Source organism: Taudactylus pleione, unplaced genomic scaffold (genome assembly GCF_031769625.1).
Source record: "Taudactylus pleione unplaced genomic scaffold, aTauple2 ptg000573l, whole genome shotgun sequence".
Lineage (NCBI taxonomy): Eukaryota > Metazoa > Chordata > Amphibia > Anura > Myobatrachidae > Taudactylus > Taudactylus pleione.
The window spans coordinates 5030913-5053387 of record NW_028284975.1 but is presented as its reverse complement, the minus strand read 5'-3'; the positions used below and the strand labels follow the sequence as shown (position 1 = coordinate 5053387).

General features: G+C 43.0%; 1 protein-coding gene across 3 annotated transcripts in view; it reads left to right on the top strand.

Annotated features, from left to right (window-relative positions):
- Window positions 1-22475, top strand: part of MANBA (mannosidase beta) — a 124460-nt gene that overhangs the window by 94596 nt on the left and 7389 nt on the right. For all 3 annotated transcript variants that reach the window (XM_088453234.1, XM_088453233.1, XM_088453235.1), the window contains 4 exons: window positions 70-234; window positions 3328-3472; window positions 8751-8893; window positions 20418-20675. In XM_088453234.1, the coding sequence (XP_088309360.1) occupies window positions 70-234; window positions 3328-3472; window positions 8751-8893; window positions 20418-20675 (711 nt within the window). The remainder of the gene's footprint in view (window positions 1-69; window positions 235-3327; window positions 3473-8750; window positions 8894-20417; window positions 20676-22475) is intronic.

Sequence of the window (22475 nt, the reverse complement as noted above, 5' to 3'; positions counted from 1 at the left end):
AAGTAGTGGTGTAATCAGATGTAACACTTGTATCATATGCACTATCGTAAATTCTTTCATTTCATTTAGATTTCGACTCCAGAGGACTGGTCCTACACTAGTAACTTTACAGCACACCGGCAGCATCATGCTTCAGGAAATGAGCAGATGATATTCCAGGCTGCTCTCCACTATAACAGGCCTCAGAACACTGATCCTGTTAAAGAATTTCAAGATACCTTGTACCTAACTCAGGTAACATCAGTACTTCTCTGTCTGTCACTATAGGGCCGATTCAATTCAGCGCGAGTTGAATAGCGCCGGAAGTTGGTTCTGGAGCTAATCAATTCCTCGCGCTGTCTAGTCTGACAGTTGCAAGTTAAGTTGGAGAATGCTGGTTCTCGCGACTTAAACTGGATGTTTAGTTGCGAGAACCGGCATTCTCTGACTAAATTGCCGGCCGCAAGGCTGTTGGCACCGCGCTGAGTCAGAAAATAGCCTTGCGGCCGGCACTTTGGTCAGATTTCTACTTGCACCCTCAGGAGGGTGCGAGAAGAAATCATTTAGTCGCCCTAACAGTGCGTTCAGTTGAATAACTCCGGGAGCTCCCTCCCGGGGCTATCAACAATGCGCTAAATTGACTCGGGCGCCAATGTTGGTGTGGATTTCTAGACAAAAGTTTGATTTGTAGGTTAATATGTACTTACATGTTTTCAGTTCCATTAGATGGATAAATTCCAAAACTAATGGTGCACTTAAGGTGAACCACTCTATTGCCCTGTATTGATCCTGCAATCCACTAAAAGTCCAAGAGCCATATTCAGTTTGAGTTGAGCCGCGTTAAGTTAACGCGGCCCGGACTTAACGGCAACTTCGCCTGTTTTGTAGGTGTTAAAGTATCGCGCGCGTGCACGCTTTACCCCGTATTGAATTTCAAAGTACGCGTAAATGGCACCCAGCGATACTTTAACAAGCGGAAAATACTGTCATTTTTGGGGAAATCAGCCTGTCACCCCCCAAATGATGCTCTGACATGGGGGTTCACTATGGTACCCCTGATTTGGCTCGCTGAAGGTATTTGGTGTTTTTAAATGGGCTCAATAGCTGCTAAATAGTGTTTTTCTATATCTGATGCAGAATAGTATTTAGGAGTATTTTTTCCAGAAAATAAGTTATCCCAGCAAATTTGGGGTACTTAAAAATGGGGATCAGCATATCTAATGTTGAAAAAGTGAACTTGAAAAAATCGTGAAAAATCCACCTGCCGCAAACACCCGCAATCAAAAAAACACCTGGGGCATACTTGGGGACCCCCCCCCCCAGAGTCAAGTTTGCTAGTTTTTAAGTTTGTACCCCAACAATTTTTTTTCACCCCCTTTTTCTAAGTCAATTTTTGGGGTGTCCTTAAGTTTTTTTTTTTTTACATTTTTTGACAGATTACCTTTGGGAGACTGTCTGAAGGGTGCAGGGGGTTTCCCGAAACGTTGCACCTCAGAACTTTAATTCTGCACTTTTTTCCGCCTGCCATTCATAGGCGACACTTTACCGCTTATTACATTGCTTTGGCTTTCCGCCTAGGCGGAAAGTCCTTCAAATTGAATACGTGGTAAAACCAAAACAGGCGATAATGACGTCATCGGCGCGGATCTGAACTTAACGCTTCAAATTGAATACGGGCCTTAATATACAGAAAAATATGTGAGTGCTAGTCCAAGACAGTGGGTGAATAAAAAATGTATATTTATGCAGTATCGCTTTAGAAGATTTTTTTTTTAAAAATAGACAAATAGGCATAATACAGCAATGAATATTTCTAGAGCCAGACAAAAAAATTTAAAAAGTGTCAATGTTGTAGCATTTGTTTTAGTATAATAAGCTGACACCTTGTGGTTCTTGATTAATAAGCAGAGTCAATCCGCGTACGGAGTGGTAGAGTAGTGATAGTAAATAGGTCTCTTACCACTTATTGTCCTTAAATGATACACTAAGCTGCATATGTCCCGTTTATATTACAGATCTTATATCCGTAACCGCTCAGGTATACAGGTATTAGTTAGTTGTTTAGAAATGATGCTTTAGGTTGCAGTAAAGGTTCCCGTTTAATCCATAACCCGGAGGTGGTACTCACAGGTAGTGTACTGGAGACCTCTGGAAATCCTCCTGTATTTGTGGGCCACGGGTCCTCTGCGATGTACCGGGTATGCTCCAAGTGAGACCTGTTCGTATACTCTCTGAGCCGGCCACAGAGATCACGGTCCGAGCCTGCACACGGCAGTGCGTGGTAGCGGCACCGGGTGGATGGCTGTTAGCATACACACAGTGTGTAATAGCTGTACAGCCCAGTGACAACCGCGCCAGGTAGGTTGCGGTAAAGTGCAATAATCCTGTTCTAACAATGATAAGTACGAGGTGCAGAAGGCTAAAAGGTTTAAGTGGGTGCCTATGTCAGCAACTTCAGCTTATTATAATAAAACAAACTATACAACATTGATACTTTTTATATTGTTTGTCTGGCTCTAGAAATATTTATTGCTGTATTATGCCTATTTGTCTTTTTTTTTAAATCTTCTACAGGGATACTGCATAAATATTAATTTTATTGTCATACATAGATACTTACATTGGTATTTAGTTGGAGATATATGATTTTAAAAATAATTCATCTATAACATTGTTAGATACAAGCACATGTATTTTGTCTGTTCAAGTATAAACAAAGAGAGATACACTATAGTTTATATCCACCCTATATAGAATACAAAGTGCGGCATAGGTCCAGCTGCCCAATGTGTTTATCACCGCTAGTAAAAGAGACAATAATGATTTTGCTGGACGTACAGTTGTTGGGTCAGCCTAACTACAATGATAATAATCCATTTACTGATGATCTATTATGGACAGTGTCTAAAGTTTTGTTGACTTAAACATAGTGAAAGACATCATAGACCAGGGGCATTTGTGGTACGAGCATAGTCCTCTATTGTGATGTCTGTGCATTCATTCCTAATTGTCCAGTGCATAATAGAGGAGCAAATCTGTAAACATTTTGTGAGTAGGAGGAAAAAACAGGATATTGTTAGAGGAAAGTCATGCATGGTGCTCTCCCGTGTGTGAGTACTTGTTCCCTACAGTGCAGGGTTCTCCTGGCATTTTTGTGGGGTGGAATGCTGTTGTTTTTGGTTTTGTTTTTGCTTTGGTGCTTCAGTTTATTATATAATCTGAGAACTGGAGGGAGTGTCCGTACTCACCCCTACCCTTGTCATCATGAGCTTTTCTTTCTGTTTTAGTTATTAAGGCAGAGGAATATTTTACAAGATGTTAATCAGTAACCGGTGCTTGCCTTTCCAGGTAATGCAGGCTCAGTGTGTAAAGCTGCAGACTGAGTTTTACAGGCGCAGTCAGAATGAGATTGTGAATGGACTGGGCTTCACAATGGGGGCACTGTACTGGCAGCTGAATGATATCTGGCAAGCACCTTCTTGGTCCTCAATAGGTGAGCTGCAAACTTGATGAAAGGCTATTGGGTGCATTACCTAATATAAGGCTTATGCCAAACACACCTGGTTTTGCATTAAACAGTATAACCTAGTTCGAGATGGCTTTGAAAAGCAGACACTTAGTCAATATACCATTATGTGTATAAAATCTGTGCAAACACCAAAGTTAATTTTAAAAAAAATCCAATTTGGCTTTATGGTCATACCATCAATATTAAAGTTAAAAAAAAAAAAAAAAATTGTGTTGGCCTTGTGTTAAAAGTATAGAATTGTTATCTAAATTATCATATTAACATTCTAATTCAAAACACATTAATTGCTGCTATTGGAACAGGTGGTAAAACACATACATACATTATTAAACTGAGGGGTCAATTTACTAAGCCTTGGATGGAGATAATGTGAATGGAGATAAAGTACCAGACAATCAGCTCCTAACTGCCATGTCACAGGCTGGGTTTGAAATATGTCATGAGCTGGTTGGTTGGTTCTTTATCTCCATCCACTTTATATCCATCCACTCTATATCCATCCAAAGCTTAGTAAATAGACTCCTGATTTCTACATTATCACCAAAAGGAATTGCTGCTAACATGGTCACAGGGGTAAATAGATAAAGAAGTGATAGCACCAAGTAGCCTATCCCGTCCCAAAGAGAAACACAATCCAAATCTAGTACAATAATACATTTATTTGTGGTAAAAAAGAAGACAAATGTCTTAATAAGAAATTATCTCAAAATGACTAAAATTATCCTGTACTTATATCATGTATAGTGTAATATTATATTAAAAAAAAAAATACATTTTTCAAGTACAAATACTGTATATTAAATGGTTCCAATAATAAGAAAATAATATACAAAACAATATGAACAACAGAAAAAATGTAAAAAAAATAAATATAAAAATGAAAATAAATAAAAAGAAAAACCAGATCTAGGCCTTCTTCCACAGGTTTGATGTATGTGCAGTATTCGTTGTATATTCCACAAAATCGTGAGAGTAAAAGTCTATGATTAACGCTCTAATCTCCCTTGTTCTCTATATGCAGTAAGAGATACCAAGTAGCAGAGAGGTGTCAATATTGCATACTAATCACACAAAGTAACCAATCTGGGTTAATTCCTGTTACTCCAATGAGAAGTTACAATGTTATTCTCTTGGCCCTTAACGGGCAACTGTTTCAATACAAATTTCCATATCATATGGTAACAAGGCTATAGGGAAAACCGCAATCCTCTAGTTGTAAACTAGCACATATGATGGTTCAAAAAAGCCGGACTTCGTAATTGCCGTGACAGCCGGCAAACAATATGTGTGACCGAAGAGCCGTTGCATGTATAGATGTAAATACATCACCTGATGTAAATACTTAGAAATATAATAAATAATGATATAAATAATCACCTGATGTAAATACTTCTTAGCGGATGCCGGGCTCTGTTGTTACCCACTCCGTCGGCTGACTCCTGCGACTTAAAGTCCGCTGGGCACAAGCTCACCACAAGTGGATGACTGTTGCCGCTCGTGAAGCCAACCTCTCGTCCAGCGAGATGCGGCTAGCAGTAGAGATGGCTAGTGAGTGAGTGTCTCAGCACACTGACTCGAATCATTTAGATGAGTGAATGATTCGAGCCACTCAGTGTTTGGTGAGTCGAGACACCCACCTCCCCTAGCCTCTGTCAGTGGTAGCTAGTGAATGGCAGCTGCACCCCTACATTGCTGATCCGACCTGATCATACTTCTCCACTGTGTCAGATCGGCAGTGTAGGGGTCGGAGCTGTCAGCGACTCACTCTTGAGTCGTGCAGCTATTGCCAAGGGCTCAGGGCAGTGCACTGACTCTCCTGAGTCAGTGCAGAGGCTTGAGCTGGCCCGGGGGGGCGGAGCTGTCAGCAACTCACTGAGTCGCACAGCTACAGCCAGGGCTCAGCGGAGTTCACTGACTCAAGAGATTCAGTGAGAACCCTGAGCTGTAGTGCTGGGCTGCGGGGGGGGAGGGGGGGAAGCAGTCAGCTCTCCTGCTGCCCCCAGCACTTGCTCTATCTAAAGAGCCGTGTCTCGAGACACGTCACTGAGTTGAGCCACTCAGTACAGTGATTCGATCTGCCCATCCCTAGCTAGCAGTGTGTGGCCAGCTGACCGTTAAGCAGTTCCGGACTCCAAGTGATATCAGGACGGAGGGTAACAGCAGGGCAGACAGGTGGAAATCCGTGTCCAGGAGCTAGTATCTGTGGGTATGAATGTCAGAATAATGGTTGCGGTTATAGTCCACACAGCGTGGGGAGCTTCCTTACAGCATCAGAGGTGTATACTGGAAACAGGGATGCCCTTTACGCGTTTGTTTCTCTGTGAGAATTTCTTCAGAAGGATGTCAAAAAGCAGGAAGGTGTCACTTTTTAAAGGGTATGGTCACAGCTGTTTGTGTAACTTGGGGTGGGACATTGGTTTGTTATGTTTTGAATATAGTTTCTAAAATGCTAATTAAAATTAAGTTTGTAAACTTTTAACATAAGGTAATTACGATGTGTCCATAAGGGTAAATGGCTATTCAGGTTGTAAACTTACCTCGTAGTTGTACATTCAGGCACAGTGCAAGGAAGACTAACAGAGGAGTGATTTATATGCTCCCTTTTATCATTTTTTAACATAGGGGGAATTGTATCAAATCTTGGAGAGAGATAAAGTACCAACCAATCAGTTCCTGTAATTTTACAGGCTGTGCTAAAAAAAAATTACAGAAGCTGATACTGGTACTTTGCACTCTTCTCAAACCTTGGGAAGAGTTAAACAAAATGTATATTATATGTATGCAGTGCCAACTGTGTGGTTGCAATAAAATATACAGACAGTACAGTAAATTCAGATAGTGATCATATGTTCAAAACATGGCAAAATAGCAGTCAAACCCATAACGACCTAAAAAATACAATACAATACAAAACTTAACATTTATTACTTGAAATAAATTAAATTCTAAAAAAAATATAAATTGAGCCCTGTTCCACTAATCAGTCAATGCAGTATACTATGATACACCATTTACATTAATAAATAAATTTTTAATATACATTTATATATACTTATACATTTGTATTAGCAATTCGTAGTAATATCTCTTGTTCTGGTTTCAATTCCAGAACTGCTACAGCATTGTATTACCTCTGTGATGCACTTTTGAGCTTCTTTCTGTGTAGTATCATACTGTGTTTAGTTATATATAAACCAATGTTATTTGCTGAAGAGATAAACATAAAGCACAGTAGTTTTCCTAAAAAAGTGCAGTAGCCAAAAATAATGCAGTTTTCATTTATTTACAAAAAAAGAATATCTGTGGATATCTCATGGAGAATGGCACTACATTTGGCTGTCTTTGGCATGTAATGAAATGTGGACTAGATTAGAGTGCCAGCAAAACGTTTCTGGTGGTCTAGCGATGACTTACCTGGTTCGGTAGGTCCGGCAGCTCCAGCAGTGTCTTTCAGGTCCAGTAGTCAGCTGGCTGTTACTGCGGTGGTGAGCATCACAAATCCCTAAATCTCCCCTGCCAGAGCCTCCCCCTTTCCCTAGTGCCTAACTCCTTCCCTCCTGTAGCCTAACCCTCCAGTCTGGGCATAATATTGACATGCCAACATTTAATCAATATCGGCATCATTACTGTGGTGTCGACATTTTGATTGTCGACATTGTGAATACGACTGCATCCCAGATACTGCTACTGCTATTTGTCTGTGTGTATTATTTGTTTTGATTTCTATATATTTTTTCATGTATGTGATGACTGCATTGTAGACGTACCAAAGGGTCAAAAACTACAGAAAAAAAAACCAAAAAAACATTTTTAACCCAAGTCTGGATTGCACAATAATTTCTAGGAGGTGGTATGGTGTTTTATTTTTTCATTTATTTAGAAATAGGCAAATTGTTAAAAAAAAAAAAAAAAAAATCTCGTTGCCCAACCCCTTTTTTTTCTTAAGCGACAAGTTTTAAAATATTTTTTTTGTTTAAATTATAGAAAAAGGGGACTCAACTTATTTCTGATCCCAGGTTACTTCTGTGCCCCCCTTATAGAGCGTACACACGGTCAGATTTGTCAGACTTGTCAGATTTGTCAGATGAACGATTGAACGATTAAACGATCTGAACGATTTGAACGATTTTAACAAAGTTTTGAACGATTTGAACGATTGAACGATTTTTGACTGCATTAAAATGAATGGAATCGTCCAAGTCTGACTGCAAACCCATCAGATGTCAGAAATCGTTATCTGACCATCGGGAACGCGCATCGTTGATCGTCCATCGTTCAGGCATGTCAGATATGAACGATTTTCCTTCAGATATGAACGACTGAACGATTTTTAAATCGTTATCGTTCATATCTGAAGGAAAAATCTGATCGTGTGTATGCACCATTACCTGTTATACAGTATACTTTCTTGCCCATTGTTCAGCAAACCGTAATTAAATAACAGCACCTTTTAAACTAGAGTGTCACAATGTAAAAATGGAGCCCTTATTGCTCTTTAGAACTTCTTCCCTAGCTATTTTTAATGTTAACTGTTTGCTGGTCAAAAATGATCAGCAGCCAATGTTTGAATGGAGGCAACCTCACTTCTAAGATGGAATATTCCCTTTCATACAAGGTTTTTTCTAAGCTAAGGGTAAGGATATAAAGGCTATGAAAGAGCTTCATGCTATTCTTTGACATGATGTTACAACAGCACCACCTAAGGTCAAATGCAATCACAAAATGTATTCCATGACAGCTGTTCAAGAAAAACCACCAATGTTGACAGTTAGGATGTCGACATTGAACATGTCGGCATGTTCAGAATGTGAACTTTCAACATTGTTCACGGACATTCATTGGAGGGTCAGGGTAGGCTGCAGGAGTGGGAGGGGGGTAAAGGTTAGGCAGCGAGAGGGGAGGGTTAGGATATAGAAGGGGAGGTTAGGGTTAGGATTAGGGGGTAGGCATACTTACCACCACAAGTGCTGCTGGATCTTCACTGGATGACACCCGGACCCCGACATTTCTAGCATCTAAATACGCTGCACGTTGACATTATGACCAGGTCGACATTTGCATGTCATCTTTATGGTTGTTAACAAAATATATCACACTCGTGTTTTTTATACGGTCACATATTGCTTTTTGACTAATAATAATCCTATGTAATGTGCAGCACAGTGCACATTGCAGGCTACATCCTGAAGCCATACACACATAAATTCATACTTTGCTCACTTGTTCTTTCATTATTTTATAGAGTATGGAGGCAAGTGGAAAATGCTTCACTACTATGCAAAATACTTCTTTGCTCCTGTTGCGACAAGTGCATTTGAAGACCAAGAAGTTTTGCACATTTATGGAGTGTCTGATTTATTGAAGGATTACTCTTTCACACTTGCAGTAAGTTTCACTTTTTCAGATTTCTCAATATTACTTCAGCTCAACCTAAACAGAAGAGTTTGAAGGTGAGATGTATAAAACTGTTGAGAAATAAAGTAGAGATGTTACCCATAGTAACCAAGCAGCTTCTAGCTATCCTTTATCACGGAACGATATTGCACATGATCCGTCGCATGTGAACAATAAAATAGCACTATTGTGCATTGCTTGCTCCACTGGGATTATCCGTCGCTTTGCCTGATCTTTCTGCATGTAGAACCGATCAGGCGAAGTGAATGACTATCCCAAACTGGCGGGGGGGGGGGGGGGTAGCGGGGTAGGCGGCGGCATGTCGGGCACTGGATCGCCCAATGTGTTGGGACCGGCTGATCTGTCGGCCCCCGGAATGTCGGTCGCATCGGTGTGAGATATGAGCTTACCTTATCCATGTTTCAGGGAGCATATTAACACAAGGCTTAAATAACTGGAATATTGACAACAGTCAGGAGATGGCAACTTAAAGCAAGTTTTTTTTATATTCAAAACACCTTTCTATATAATGAAATTGACTGCTGATAAAAAAAATGTCATCACGTTGGAATGTAATGACAGTTGGTATGACCTCTGACCCTGAGAGATGCACAGGATAGAGTGAGTGGGCTGTGATGGAGAGATAGTGGGTGAGGGAGAAGAAGAGGTAGGGAAAGTGTTGGGGTGGGGAATGAGAGAAAAGAGGAGTAGAAAGAGAAATGTGGAGAAATTCCTCTGGGGGGTAAGATAAGGAGGGTGGAGACTGCGAGAAAAAAAATACATAAAAGCCAGCACTATATAGCTATAGCTTTGTTTCTTCTTTAGGCTCCATAGGGAGTCCACAGGGATACCATGGGGAGTGTGTGGTTGGAGTGATCCAGGCACCAAACAGTTAAGCTTTCAGCTCCCAGGATGCCTCGTGTCCTCTTACATATATACCCCCCCCCCCCCTGGCCACAGGCATTCAGTTTTTTGTTTGCTGCAGCAGAAATAAGTTGCACCTTTTATAACAGGGGACTGCTCAGCAGACCTTCAGTTGTTCGTTTGGTGCGGCAGGATTAAGACGCACCTTTGTTTCTGGTCTGCACAGGCAGTGTTAAGCTTTTATTTTATTTTTATGTTTTTGGGTTGGCAGTACTAAGCGTCTGAATTAAGACGTATATACTGCGACTCCATCTACCTCCGCCGGGCCGCAACACCAGTAACAAGGCTGGTGATTCCGGCGGGTCTTGGCTGGGCATGCTAGTAGTGATGCTAGGACCCAGACTGCATCCGGACTCACAGACATGTCAGGTAAGGTGAATCCTCGCTTATGAGGAATCGCACGTGGCAGTCCTTTCTTCCGGAGATACACTGGAAGCCGCTGCAGTCAGGGCCTGGGAACGTCCGCGTCTTCACTAGACCGCTGGGGCCTTATCATCTGACGCCGGGGATCGGCAGCAGACGTATCTGCTGCTATGAGGCCAGCATACCCGGCCGGTTGATGCAGCCTAGGGGAGGTAGGCACTGCCCCGGCAGCTCCTCCCCCGACTCAGACGCAGAACTATTAAAGGTTTTTGTGCATCTGGGTTGTTCCGCCTACCCTCCACGTGTATATGAGATACTCTCAGTCCTCTATCGGTGCGCTGCTGTAGCTGTTGGTCTCAGGAGGGTTTGGGTCAGTCTCCCTGTATATCTTTCCCTCGGTTAAGGTATATAGGATCTTATTCAGAGTCGGTCGCGAGCGCCGATGCGCTCTTAACCGACTCGATGGTTAGGCCTGCGCAAGCGTTTGGTAGGCGGGCCGGGGGGGTGGTTTCCAAAACAGAGGTGTTCCTTTCCGAACACCTACCGTTTTGTGGGCGGCCGCACTGACATCATCAGTGATGTCAGTGGGGAGCTTTCTGCTCCATCAGAGCAGAAAGCTCCCTGGGACTTACGAGTGCCCAGACCCAACCTCAGGGTCTGGACGTAAGCCCCGATGGTCACGATGGTGATTACCATCGCAACCATCAACCTGGTCGGTCATTAAGCTGTGGGTGGTAACCCACAGCTTAACAATCGACAAGGTGGCGGCCGTTCAGGATGCAAGTGGCCGCCATGATTCAGAGCGACCACTTGCATCTAACGACAGTCTCTAAATGAGGGCCATAGTGCTCTATATCCTATCATTCCTGGTGTTTGTGCAGTTGGTTTAGAGTCTATTGTAATTATATTACATATGTATTGTATGTGACTGTTTGCTAGCTGCTGCATTGATACTGTCTTTTATTTCTGTCTGTCAATTATAGCTATCATTGTTTTTCTCTCTGTCCCCGTGGGGTGGAGGTTTTCTTTGGGTACTTCACGTTTCACTAAGTATTTGTGAAGGCTGTCACATAACATTGAATTTATTGCCTTTATTTTGAACATGTCAAGAGATAAAGGTAAACAGGAGGGGGTGGCCCCTGTGTTGATTTCATGTAAATCCTGTATGGGCTGTTTGTCCCCTCAGGACGTAGGAGGGTTTGTGCCTTTAATACTTATGTCTCCCAGGGTGCTTCCTTTGGGCGGTGGATTCTTCTGTCTGCTCAGGAGTTTCCCCACCCCTAGGGGAACTGCTTTAGGACGCCCCAAGGTAATTCCTGTGGACCCTATGGAACCCGAAGAAGAAATACAAAATTATAGTATAACATACCTTTTGATAATTATTTTTCTTCGAGGTCCATAGGATCCAGAGCGCCCACCCTGATGCACCTGGCCTCAGATGGGATGTTTCTAAGCTTTTTTTTTGTCACAGATTCCCTCTTCGCTGTGTACATGACACTTCCTTCTCCACTCTGTCTCTTGCCACAAGGCTTGGTTACGAACTGAATGCCTGTGGCTGGGGGCGGGGTATATAGGGAGGAGGACCAGTGCATGCTGGAAGCGCCAAAACTGTAGCTGTTTGGTGCATTGGATGCTATCCAACTATATATCACAAGGCAATTCCTGTGGACCATATGGACCTCGATGAAAAAGAATTATCAAAAGGTATGTTATACCATAATTGTGTATTTTCGGCGGGCACCAGCGGAGCCTAGCTGACCCAGGACTGCAGCCGGGGAAGACGGAGATGCAGGTAAAGTGATTCCTTGCTTGGTGGAGACCCGCCGGAGGACGCTGTAGTGGGCAGGATCAGTTTGGCAACATGGATTATAGCGGCGGCCATTGCTTAAGGCTACTAGAGTCCAGCAAACCTGGCGGTTAATGCAGCAGAGGCAAGGTAGGCTCTCTCCCGGCAGATCCTCCCCCAGCCCAGACGGTGATCCATCTGAGGCTTTCCCACTTCTGGACTGCTCCTAGTACCCTACCCTTTAGTAGTTGATTCAGAGCCCATTGCAAGTATATTGTTTATGCATTGTATGTGACTTATGCTAGCTCTACTGTGGTGATAAACTACCTTTAATTTCTGTACTGTCAGTTATAACTATCAATGCTATTTCTCCTTAGCCCTCAACTACCAGGTGTGTAGGGGTTCATGATACTTCACATTTGCTTGTACTTGTCACTAGTGTCACTTTGCATTGTTACCTTTTATACTTACTGTTTATGTCTAGAGTTAAGGTAGTTCCTGTTTGGTGGGCTTGTTCCCTCAGGATTTCGTATAGGATGATTTGTGTGCTACTTGTTACAAAGTATCACCTCTCCAGTCCAGTCTACCAGCCCTTGTACAGGAGCCACCCTGGGTGTCCTCCTTGTCTCAGGTTATGACACAGTTAGTGGACCGCTTGTCAGTTATAGCCTGCTATGTTTGTCCCCCCCTTTACATCCTTCCTGGATGGATGTTTATGCACACTTTAGTCAGTGTATGGCTCAGTCATCTGCCGTTTTACAGCAAATGTTGCGGGTGAACAGACCAGTAACCACTAGAGCACATAGGCGGACAGTATTATCCTCTCAGTCGGCCCAGCTTTCAGATTCTGGTGCATCATCTGAGGAGGTAGATGATGCACATGGTTTTTCCCCGGGGTCTCTCTCAGGAGAGGAGGACCGTCATTCGACAGTGGATGTCCCTTCCCTAGTGAGGGCAGTCAAATCAATCCTAAATATAGAGAGCTCCTAAACCTAAGGCTCCGGAGTTTAAACATCAGAAAGTTGACGCTCATGTGGCACGTTTAGTCAGAGTTCTACCGTCCACATCCTCCCTTAGGGACTTCACAGATAGAACACTTGAAACCCGTCTTAAATCTGTTTTCTCAGTATCTGGCGCTGTTACCCGGCCGGCTATGGCCGCGGCTTGGTATCCAAGGCCGTTGAATAATGGACGGGAGCATTGGAAGATACTCTACCAGATGCTACCAGAGAACAGCCGACATATATATCCCATATTCGGGAAGCGGCCTTTTATTTGGGAGAAGCTGCAATAGATGCTGGACTCCTGGTTTTTAAAACATTGGCAGCTTTGATTGTGGCTAGAGCCCTTTTGTTTAAGATCCTGGAAAGCAGATGCGGGTTCCAAAAAGGCTCTGGAATCCCTGCCTTTTTATGGACGCATACAATTTGGAGCAGAATTAGATAAAATAGTGGCTACTCTGGCAGCCTCAAAATATGCCGGTTTGCCATTAACAGCTACATCTACTGTAAGCCTAGGTAGTCCTCTTTTCGGTCCTTTTGCCCTCAGGGAAGAGCAAAAGGACAGTCTTGCTCCAGACAGTCTAGTTCTTGCAGGCCCACCAAGCCGCGAACAAAGAGGTCTTGGGCGGTCAGACGTCCAGCTTCCAAGCAGGACGACAAATCCTCTGTCTGATGGGGCGGGCCTCCTCCTAAGGGATCCCAGGGTTCGAGGCCGACGACATCAGTTTGCGGACTCCTGGCATCAATCAACAGACACCTGGGTCCGAGAAGTGGTCTTTCTGGGGTATGCCCTCACCTTCCTGAGGCGTCCTCCCCAGAAGTTTTTTTTTTTGTACAACTACCCCATCAGACTCTATGAAGGCCTTGGCCCTCCAGGAGGCTATTTACTCCCTGTTGTGTGCAGGGGTGATAATCCCGGTTCTTATTGTTCAACAAGGAAGGGGTTATTATTAAAATCTGTTTTTGATTCAGAAACCAAATGGGTCTCGTCGCCCTATTCTAAATCTGAAAACCCTCAACAAGTTTATCTGTGTACACAAGTTCCGTATGGAGATTCTTCGGCAAATGTTCTGGCAATGCAACCTGGGGATTTTATGGCTTCCCTTGACATTCCGGATGCGTATCTGCATATGCCTATTACACCATCCCACCAACAATTTGTACGGTTTGCTGTTGTGCAGCAACATTACCATTTTCAGGCACTGCCCTTTTTGGTCTTTCAACGACCCTTCGGGTTTTCACCAAAATAATGGCAGTTATGATGGCCCACCTCAAGCATCTGGGAGTCGGAATACTGCCATACTTGGATGACCTTCTGATATTGGCACAGTCTCCAGCTGTTTTGCAACACCATCTCCAACTGACCATTGTCTGCCTGAAGACGCACGGCTGGATCAGCAATTGAAATAAGTATTCCCTTTCTCCAATACAGCGGATGGTACATCTGGGGGCACTCCTGGATTCTCAGGCACAAAGGGTGTTTATGCCAGAGGACAAGATTTGGGCCCTATTATTGCGAGTGCACATATTGCTCTGCAAGTGAAGGGTATCCATTCTCTCAGCGATGCAGGTCCTGGGGTCAATGGTATTCACCTTTGACATGGTGGAATATGCTCAGTTCCACTCCAGGCCTCTGCAACAATTTATTCTATCCCGGTAGAACGGACAGTTTCATCTAATATGATCCCAGAGGGTCCTTCTCACTCCAGAGGTTTGGCTCCCTCTCTAATGGTGGCTACAGAAGCCTTCTCTCCAAATTGGCTGCTCCTCACCACGGACGCCAGTCTTCGTGGATGGGGCGCAGTGACAGGTCATCATACCTTTCAGGGAAGATGGACAACTCATAAGAGTAATCTGCCCACAAACATTTTGGGGCTTCGTGCAGTATACAAAGCGCTCATTCTGGCACTGGACCTCCTTCAAGGCAGGCCAGTCTAGATCCAGTCTGACACCACAGTAGCCTATCTCAATCTTTAGGGAGGTACGCAAAGTCAGGCAGCCATGAGGGAAGTGGCAAACATTCTGATCTGGGCAGAACGTCATCTTCCGGCTATCTCTGCAATATGCATCCCAGGAGTCCTCAACTGGGAAGTGGACTTCCTAAGTCGTCAGGACATACACACCGGAGAGTGGGCTCTCCACACTGGAGTCTTTCAACTCCTGGTGAACAAATGGGGCCTACCAGACGTAGACCTCATGGCCTCATGTCACAACTACACTACAAGGTCCCCAGATACGGGTCCAGAACCAGAGACTCCTCAGCCGCCTTCGTGGATGCACTGGTAGTGAGGTGGGACTTCAAGCTGGTGTACCTCTTTCCTCCAATTTCCATCCTCCCAATGGTCCTCAGGATATTCAAGCAGGAAGGCTGCACCGAATCCTGCTTGGTCCAGGCGCCATTGGTTCACCGACCTATGGAGTCTATCCATTTGTGCTCCGTTACCCTCTTCTCTATGGCTGGATCTGTTAGCCCCGGGTCCCTGCTTGCATCCGGACCTACTTCATCTGTCTTTGACAGCGTGGCTCTTGAGACTTTCATCTTGAGAGCCAAAGGTTTCTCCAGCACTGTGATTCAGACGATGCTTAAGGCACGCAAGCCCTTCCTCTGCCAGCATCTATTACTAAGTTCGGCACTCCTTTGGTCAATGGTGTTCCCACAGAAAGTATGACCCTAAGGTTTTTAGGGTTTCCCGGGTACTTGCTTCTCTCCAGGCTGGCTTAGTCCTTGGTCTCTGCCTGGCCACCCTGAGAGTACAGGTTTCTGCACTGTCAGTTTGGTTCCAGCGAAGAATCACTTCTCTTCCGGGTGTTAGAACTTTTTTTCTGGGTTTTCTCCGAGTTCAGACACCCTTTGTCCCACCAATGGCACCGTGGGATTTGTGTTTGGTTCTAAAGGGGCTACAGGTTCCCCCATTAGTACCTCTGGACTCAGTAGATTTGAAGTGATTGACAGCGAAGACACTTTTTCTCCTCGCTATCTTTTCTGCCTGCAGTCTCTCTGATTTGGCAGTACTCTGTTGTCGCTCCCCCTTTTTGATTTTTCACCAGGATAGAGCTGTACACGGTGGGTTACCTTCCTAAGGTAGTTTCTCATTTTCTTGTGAATTAAGAGATTGTGGCTCCAGCCTTCCAGTCTTCAGACCTTTCTGTAGGTGAAGCATCCCTGGATGTGGTTAGTGCTCTCCGTATCTATGTGGATCGTACAAATTCCTTTAGAAAATCAGACGCTCTTTTTGTGTTGTATGGTTTTCACAAACAAGGCTACCAGCTAACAAACAAACTCTGGCTTGATGGCTGTGAATGACTATCTCTCAGGCTTACACGCAGGCTGATCTTACGGTTCCAAAAATGGCGACAGCACATTCTACTCTGTCTGTGGGACCATCGTGGGCAGTTTGACGTGGTGCCTCTGCTGAACAATTGTGCAAGGGCCATGTGGTCTTTGGTCCACACCTTTCTTAGGTTCTACGCCTTTGACACCTATGCCTCTCAGGATACTTGCTTTGGGCGGCGGATTCTCCTTTCTACTCAGGAACGTCCCCACTCTTAAGGGAACTGCTTTAGGACATCCCCATGGTACCCCTATGGACCTTGAAGAATAAACAGGTGCTCTTGCCATGCACCAAACAAAATAACTGAATGGCTGGGGGAGGGGTATATAGGGAGGTGGACCAGTACTTGCTGGGAGCTCCAAAGCTGTAGCTGTTTGGTGCATTGGATGCTATCCAACTATCTATCCCAAGGTAATACCTGTGGACCCTATGGAACCCAAAGAAGAAATTAGTTATGGTAGACTTACCTTTGTTAACTCTTTCTTCAAGGTCCATAGGGTCCTCAGGGCACCCGCCCTAACTCACCTAATTTCATTGGGTAATTTTTCTCTAGGTCACAGATTCCCTCATCTTCTGAGAGCGTGTTTCTGGTGTATATTGTCCTTCCTTCTCCTCTTTCCGTCTCCTGCCTTGGGCTTGTTTACAAAACTGAATACCTGTGGCCAAGGGCGGGGTATATATTTTTTTTTAAGTATTCGAAAATGTGTGATCTAGCCCCAGCAACACAACATCGATGTTAATCGAGTTTGCTCGATTTTAAATCAATTAAAATCGTCCGTTAGTAAATCTACCCCTCACAGTCTACAAATACTTCTATTATTTGCCATACAAGGGCTCAATTTAATAACTTTCCTAATTGATGCCGGCATATTTAATTTAGTATCACAGTGATACTAATGAATATTCCACATGTATTTAACATCACTTACCTCTCTAGCACGGTCTCACGATGTACTCCTCTGCGCAATTCTTTACTGTGTTGCCGAAATCCTAATTATGATAGTTATGGGCTAAAGAGTCCATCTTCTTATGCACATTGCACTTTCACACAATGCATAAGCATATTTACATTAGCTGCATCCAGAGTGATACTTGCCTTGTGCTGGCAAGTGGGTCCGTCCTCCTCCGCGGCGACATCTTCCCATTGACATATTTGGGAAGATGGTGCTGCAAAGTGAAAGCAAAGAATCTAGCAATGTGCTAATGCACCAACTTTCCGAATATCACTGGCATTTTGTTGGAGGAGTGACCCACTTGCTTTCACAAGGTAAATATATATTGGGGCTGGGAGGGGCGCTGTTCAGAGGAGGGGTTTCGCTGCACATGGGCTCCCCCGGGCATTAATACGCCTCTGACTCAACGCCATTTGGCAAAGCCTGGAGGGCTTTGCTGAAGCTGGAAAGACTTCTTCTGAAAATGGTGTAAACAGTACAGTCACAAACAAAGGTAAGCTAAGCTTACCGCTGTTTGCTGAATACTGAATGGAGCTCCATACCCCCTTTAGCGAGTGCTTAAAGGGTTCTGGCTCATTCCGAAGTGGAGACCGTACTCATCACGTATCACCTTATGATGAAAAGACAAGCACTCCTGAAAGTCACCCAATAACAACATCACCCACAACTAGAAATGTATAACTGTATAGAAGCAAGGAAAATGAACACATGGTTTACAGGGTGGGGTACCAAAATGTAGAATAGTAAAGATGACAAGAAAAAAAGGTAATGATAATCTATAGAATAAAATCAAATGCTGATGAGCAATAGACAAATAAGGAAGGCGGAAGAGAGAGATTGAGTAAGGGGGAGATAGGGGGTTTGTTGAAGAGATACAGGAGGAGAGCTAGAGGAAAAAATAATCCAAACAACACAATGGGACACCATCTAGTATTGTTCTTTAAAAACTTAAAAACACCACAACTACAGTAAATAACACATAGCCCAAGTTAGTAACATATGAGTTGAATAAAAAAATGTTAATAACAACTTTTTAACCCTTCTATATTCTAGATGGAAGAAAACAACTTGTCTTTGAAACCTATGGCTACATTTATTAATATATATAACTCTTCCATTTGGAAGTAGGTGTAATGTCTATCAAATTTGATGTTAGATTCACAAAAGTTTTTTGTTTGCAAAAATACCGCAGTTAAAATAATGCTATATATTCATGAACATATCGTCACTGGACATCCAGATGTAGACTCATTATGCCACTAGCAATTGCCTGCAGCCCAGGAGTAATATAGAAAAATACTGGTCCAAAGGCTGGTGGCACAGATTCATGAACTGGTAACTAAGGGTAAAATTCAATCAGCAGCAGTAATTTACCGTGAGTGAAAAATGGTGGTAGCCTTGGGCTTTAATGCCCGGGCTATTCAATTAGAACCCCTTTTTCTTGACCAATAAATTACCGTGTTAACGTGCATTAACCAATAGTATCCGGGATAAGTTTCTGGACCTATGGGTTCTCACGATTGCAGCACCTGCGAACAGGCTACTTGGCTTGAAAAAAATTCCTCGTTAACTGCAACCTGCGGCCTGCCTTCGGCTGTAATTGAGTAGCACCATTGATTTAATTACAGGCACAGCCCTTGGACACTACTTAATGGCTCCAAGAAAGGAAAGAGCCAGATCCTTGCAGTGTGATTAGTAACATGGCAATGGGCCTGTATGAATATACCTGCTGTTCACAATGGTTATTACTCTATTTGGCGTCATACTATTTGTACTCATATTTTCTCCTGAAAACAGGAGAGTAACTCCGGCGCTAAGAAGGGTACTTTGTAGATCAAAACTTTTCTTGTGACACTTCTGCTATGTAAAACTAGTCCCTTACTCTCAAAAAATGGGAGCCAAGCAATTCAGGACTGTTAAAGGTAGTGTCAGCACTTAATATGGTATCCGGTCAGAAGGTTGACATACAGAAATTCGACATTCAGAATGTCAACACCAGAATGTTGACAGGTTCTGAATGTCGACATTAACATTAGGTTGACAATTAATATGTCAACATTCAACAATGTCGACATGGTTAAAATCAAAACATGTTCAAAATGTCGACATTTAACATGTTGACACCAGAATGTTGACATAGTTTTCTGTTTATTGTTAAGGTTAGGCTAAAATAACAAAAAAAACCAACAACCTATGTTGACATTCAGAACCTACTGACATTCTTGTGTCGAATTTCATACTACACCCACTTAATATATACCCAAACATGAAATCTGGGCTGCAATTGGCAAATAAGTTATGACCCAACAAAAAATTTATGATAATCAAATTATTTTATTAAATAGATTAATGTCCTCTTACAACTCACTATTGTCATGGATAAACAATATTTTAGAATAAAATAGTTTTTCACTATTGCAGACAATGGTTAGAACAATAATTAATTAAAAATACAAATAATTTATAAACACAGTATGACAAGTTAACAATCGCGCATAAGAATAAAGCATAAAAGATGAAATTCTCACTTAAAACTGCAAAGCACCTTTCTGCTTCCTCAGACAGTATTGAATTAATACATTTTCATTTGACCAACAAGCTTGGGTGGTAACTCTTCATCCAATAGGGATAATTATTTTTTTTGGATTGAGTACATTTTTATAGATTTTTGTTATACAAAAGAAACTACATACAATAATTCTTGCCAATACATCAAAATTAATCAATGCAATACAGGTTCATTGAACATTCAGGGTATTATATAGAACATTCAGTCAGTGACATAGACAAACATTTGATAATATTTATTTCAGATAACAATAAAATATTAATATTGCGAGCATAAAAAAATATATAGATTAAAAAAAAAATCCTAACTATTAAAAACGGCTTGATGTGATGTACAATATACAACATATATCATATACAATATAGAGAACGTGTGAGAGAGCCACCGATATCACAAGAAATGGTAGGAGACTTATATCCGTAAAATGGTCCATTAAAACAGACCAATAAGGATCATTTCTGACATTGTCACCAAACCTGGTATAACCGGTAAAGAATCACTCTGGACCATCTTTAGAATATGGGTAATATGAGCAACCACCTTATTCGTTAAACAGGCTTTGTGACTTTTCTTACCTCTCTTTTTAGATTAAAGTCTACAAATGGGACTCTCTGGTACCAGTCTGTGAAAGAGTTACACAAGAGTTTGTTTTAAATGCAAGGAGTTCTGGCCTAGTGTACAAGGAATCGATTGCAGAATTACTAAGAAGGTGTGGCAATACAACCAGGCAAAACAGCGTGGTGGTCTTCTACCTGTTACACAAAGGACAAATCTATGGTGCCAAAAATTGGTACTTTCTAAGCTCGCTGAAACAAGCTCAAGGACTATTGAAATCCAATATCACAGTAAGGACTTTTTTTAGTGTGATGTCTGTGTAAAAACAATCTGGTGTTCTGTTATGCATCTAAAATGAAACCTTGTTATTTTATGTGCAGTTTATGAAAAAGTGAAAGTGTGTTTTAACTGTCTACTCCCAATTATTTCACCTTACTAAACAAATGTATCCTTTTTTAACTTAATTGTATGTTAGAAATTCTTATCCATATTTTATATAAAAGTGTGGAGAAAAGGAAAAGATAAGAATGTGCATAAAGATATAAAGGGTAGAGAAAAATTGAGGGATGAAGGGTTGCTGCCCACAAACAGGAAGGAAAGCGTGGGGAGGGGAAAAGGAGGAGAAGGGGGGGGGAGTGTTTGACTCAGCTGGACAATCTCACGCATCCATTAAGTAGCCGCATCCATTAAGTAGCAAACTGATCTCAAGGACCGTATTGTCTGTGTAAGGAAATAGCGAGGGCAGATTCTTAAAGAATTTCTTTCATTGATCAGTTATATGCTGGGGGATCTGAAAATGAGAGGTCCATGACTCCCATGTCTTGGTGAAACTCTTGGAGGAATTCTTGAGAATGCTAGCCATATGTATGGAATACTTTAGCTAGGGTCGAGATGCTGGCAGACAGAATACCGCCACTGTAATCCCGACAGCAGTCTGATTCCTGGCTCCAGAATCCTGACCGCTGACATCCCGGTGGTGTTAAGGTTAGGCTGCGGGGTGGAGGAAGGTTTGGAGATGTGAGGGGGGATGGTTAAGGTGCGCGGGGGGTTAAAGTTGGGCTGTGGGAGGGGAAGGTTAGGGTTAGCATATTTACCTAAACCTGTTGGGATGCCGCTGTCCGTTTTCTGACTGCCGGGAACCTGTACCCACCGATTTAGCTAAGATCTGTCCCATGGTTGGGATTTCAGTTTTTTTCCAGACGGCTACTAATTGACATGTGACCGCCAAGACCAGGAGCGGATTGGGATGGGAAACCAGCCCGGGAAACTTCTGTAAGCAGCCCTAATGGGGGCGGAGTTTGTTGAGGGGGTAGGGTCTGTGGAGGGGCGGGATACTCCCTCCTCATAAGGCCTGATTCTTAGTCATAGGTGGTTGCCCCCATCTCTATGTCTTTTGCTGCATTGGTGCCTGTGACTTTATGCTACTGCTGCTACAAATCTCTTCCCTGGTGCACATCTGTGCGTCTGAATGTGCAAGGACTGAGACGCCCACTGTCAGTGTCTATAGATGCTGCGATCTTGCTTTGTGCTTCTGTATACACCACCATAGGTGGCACCATTAAAACTTGCACCAGCCCTATGCTAAGTGCAGATCATCTGTCTGACTATGGCCTCCAATGTGAGCGATTCAGCATCTCTGTATGTATCCACTTCCAATAACACGCCCATGTCACTCCAATAACACCCCTTACTATTTATATCTGCATCTGATTAGCCAACACCCTGTAACCACACAGGATCTCCCAAAACATTTCTAATACTCCTCAATATGTGTCTCCCATAATATCCCTCAGTACACACAGCACCCCCATAATACCTTTCAGTGTAAACAGTGTCTTCCACCATACTAGTCCACAGTACACACAGCACCCTCATATTATATTACCCCAGTTAACACAGCACCCCCATTTTACACATAGTAAACACAACTCCATATTACCCCCCCATATTTCCCCCACAGCACCATATAACTCCCATTACACACAGTGTAACCATATTACCCCCAGTACACACAGTGCCCCCATATTAACTTCCAATACACAGAGCCCCCTTCCCCGTGTTACCCCCCAATACACACGGTGCCCCCTTCC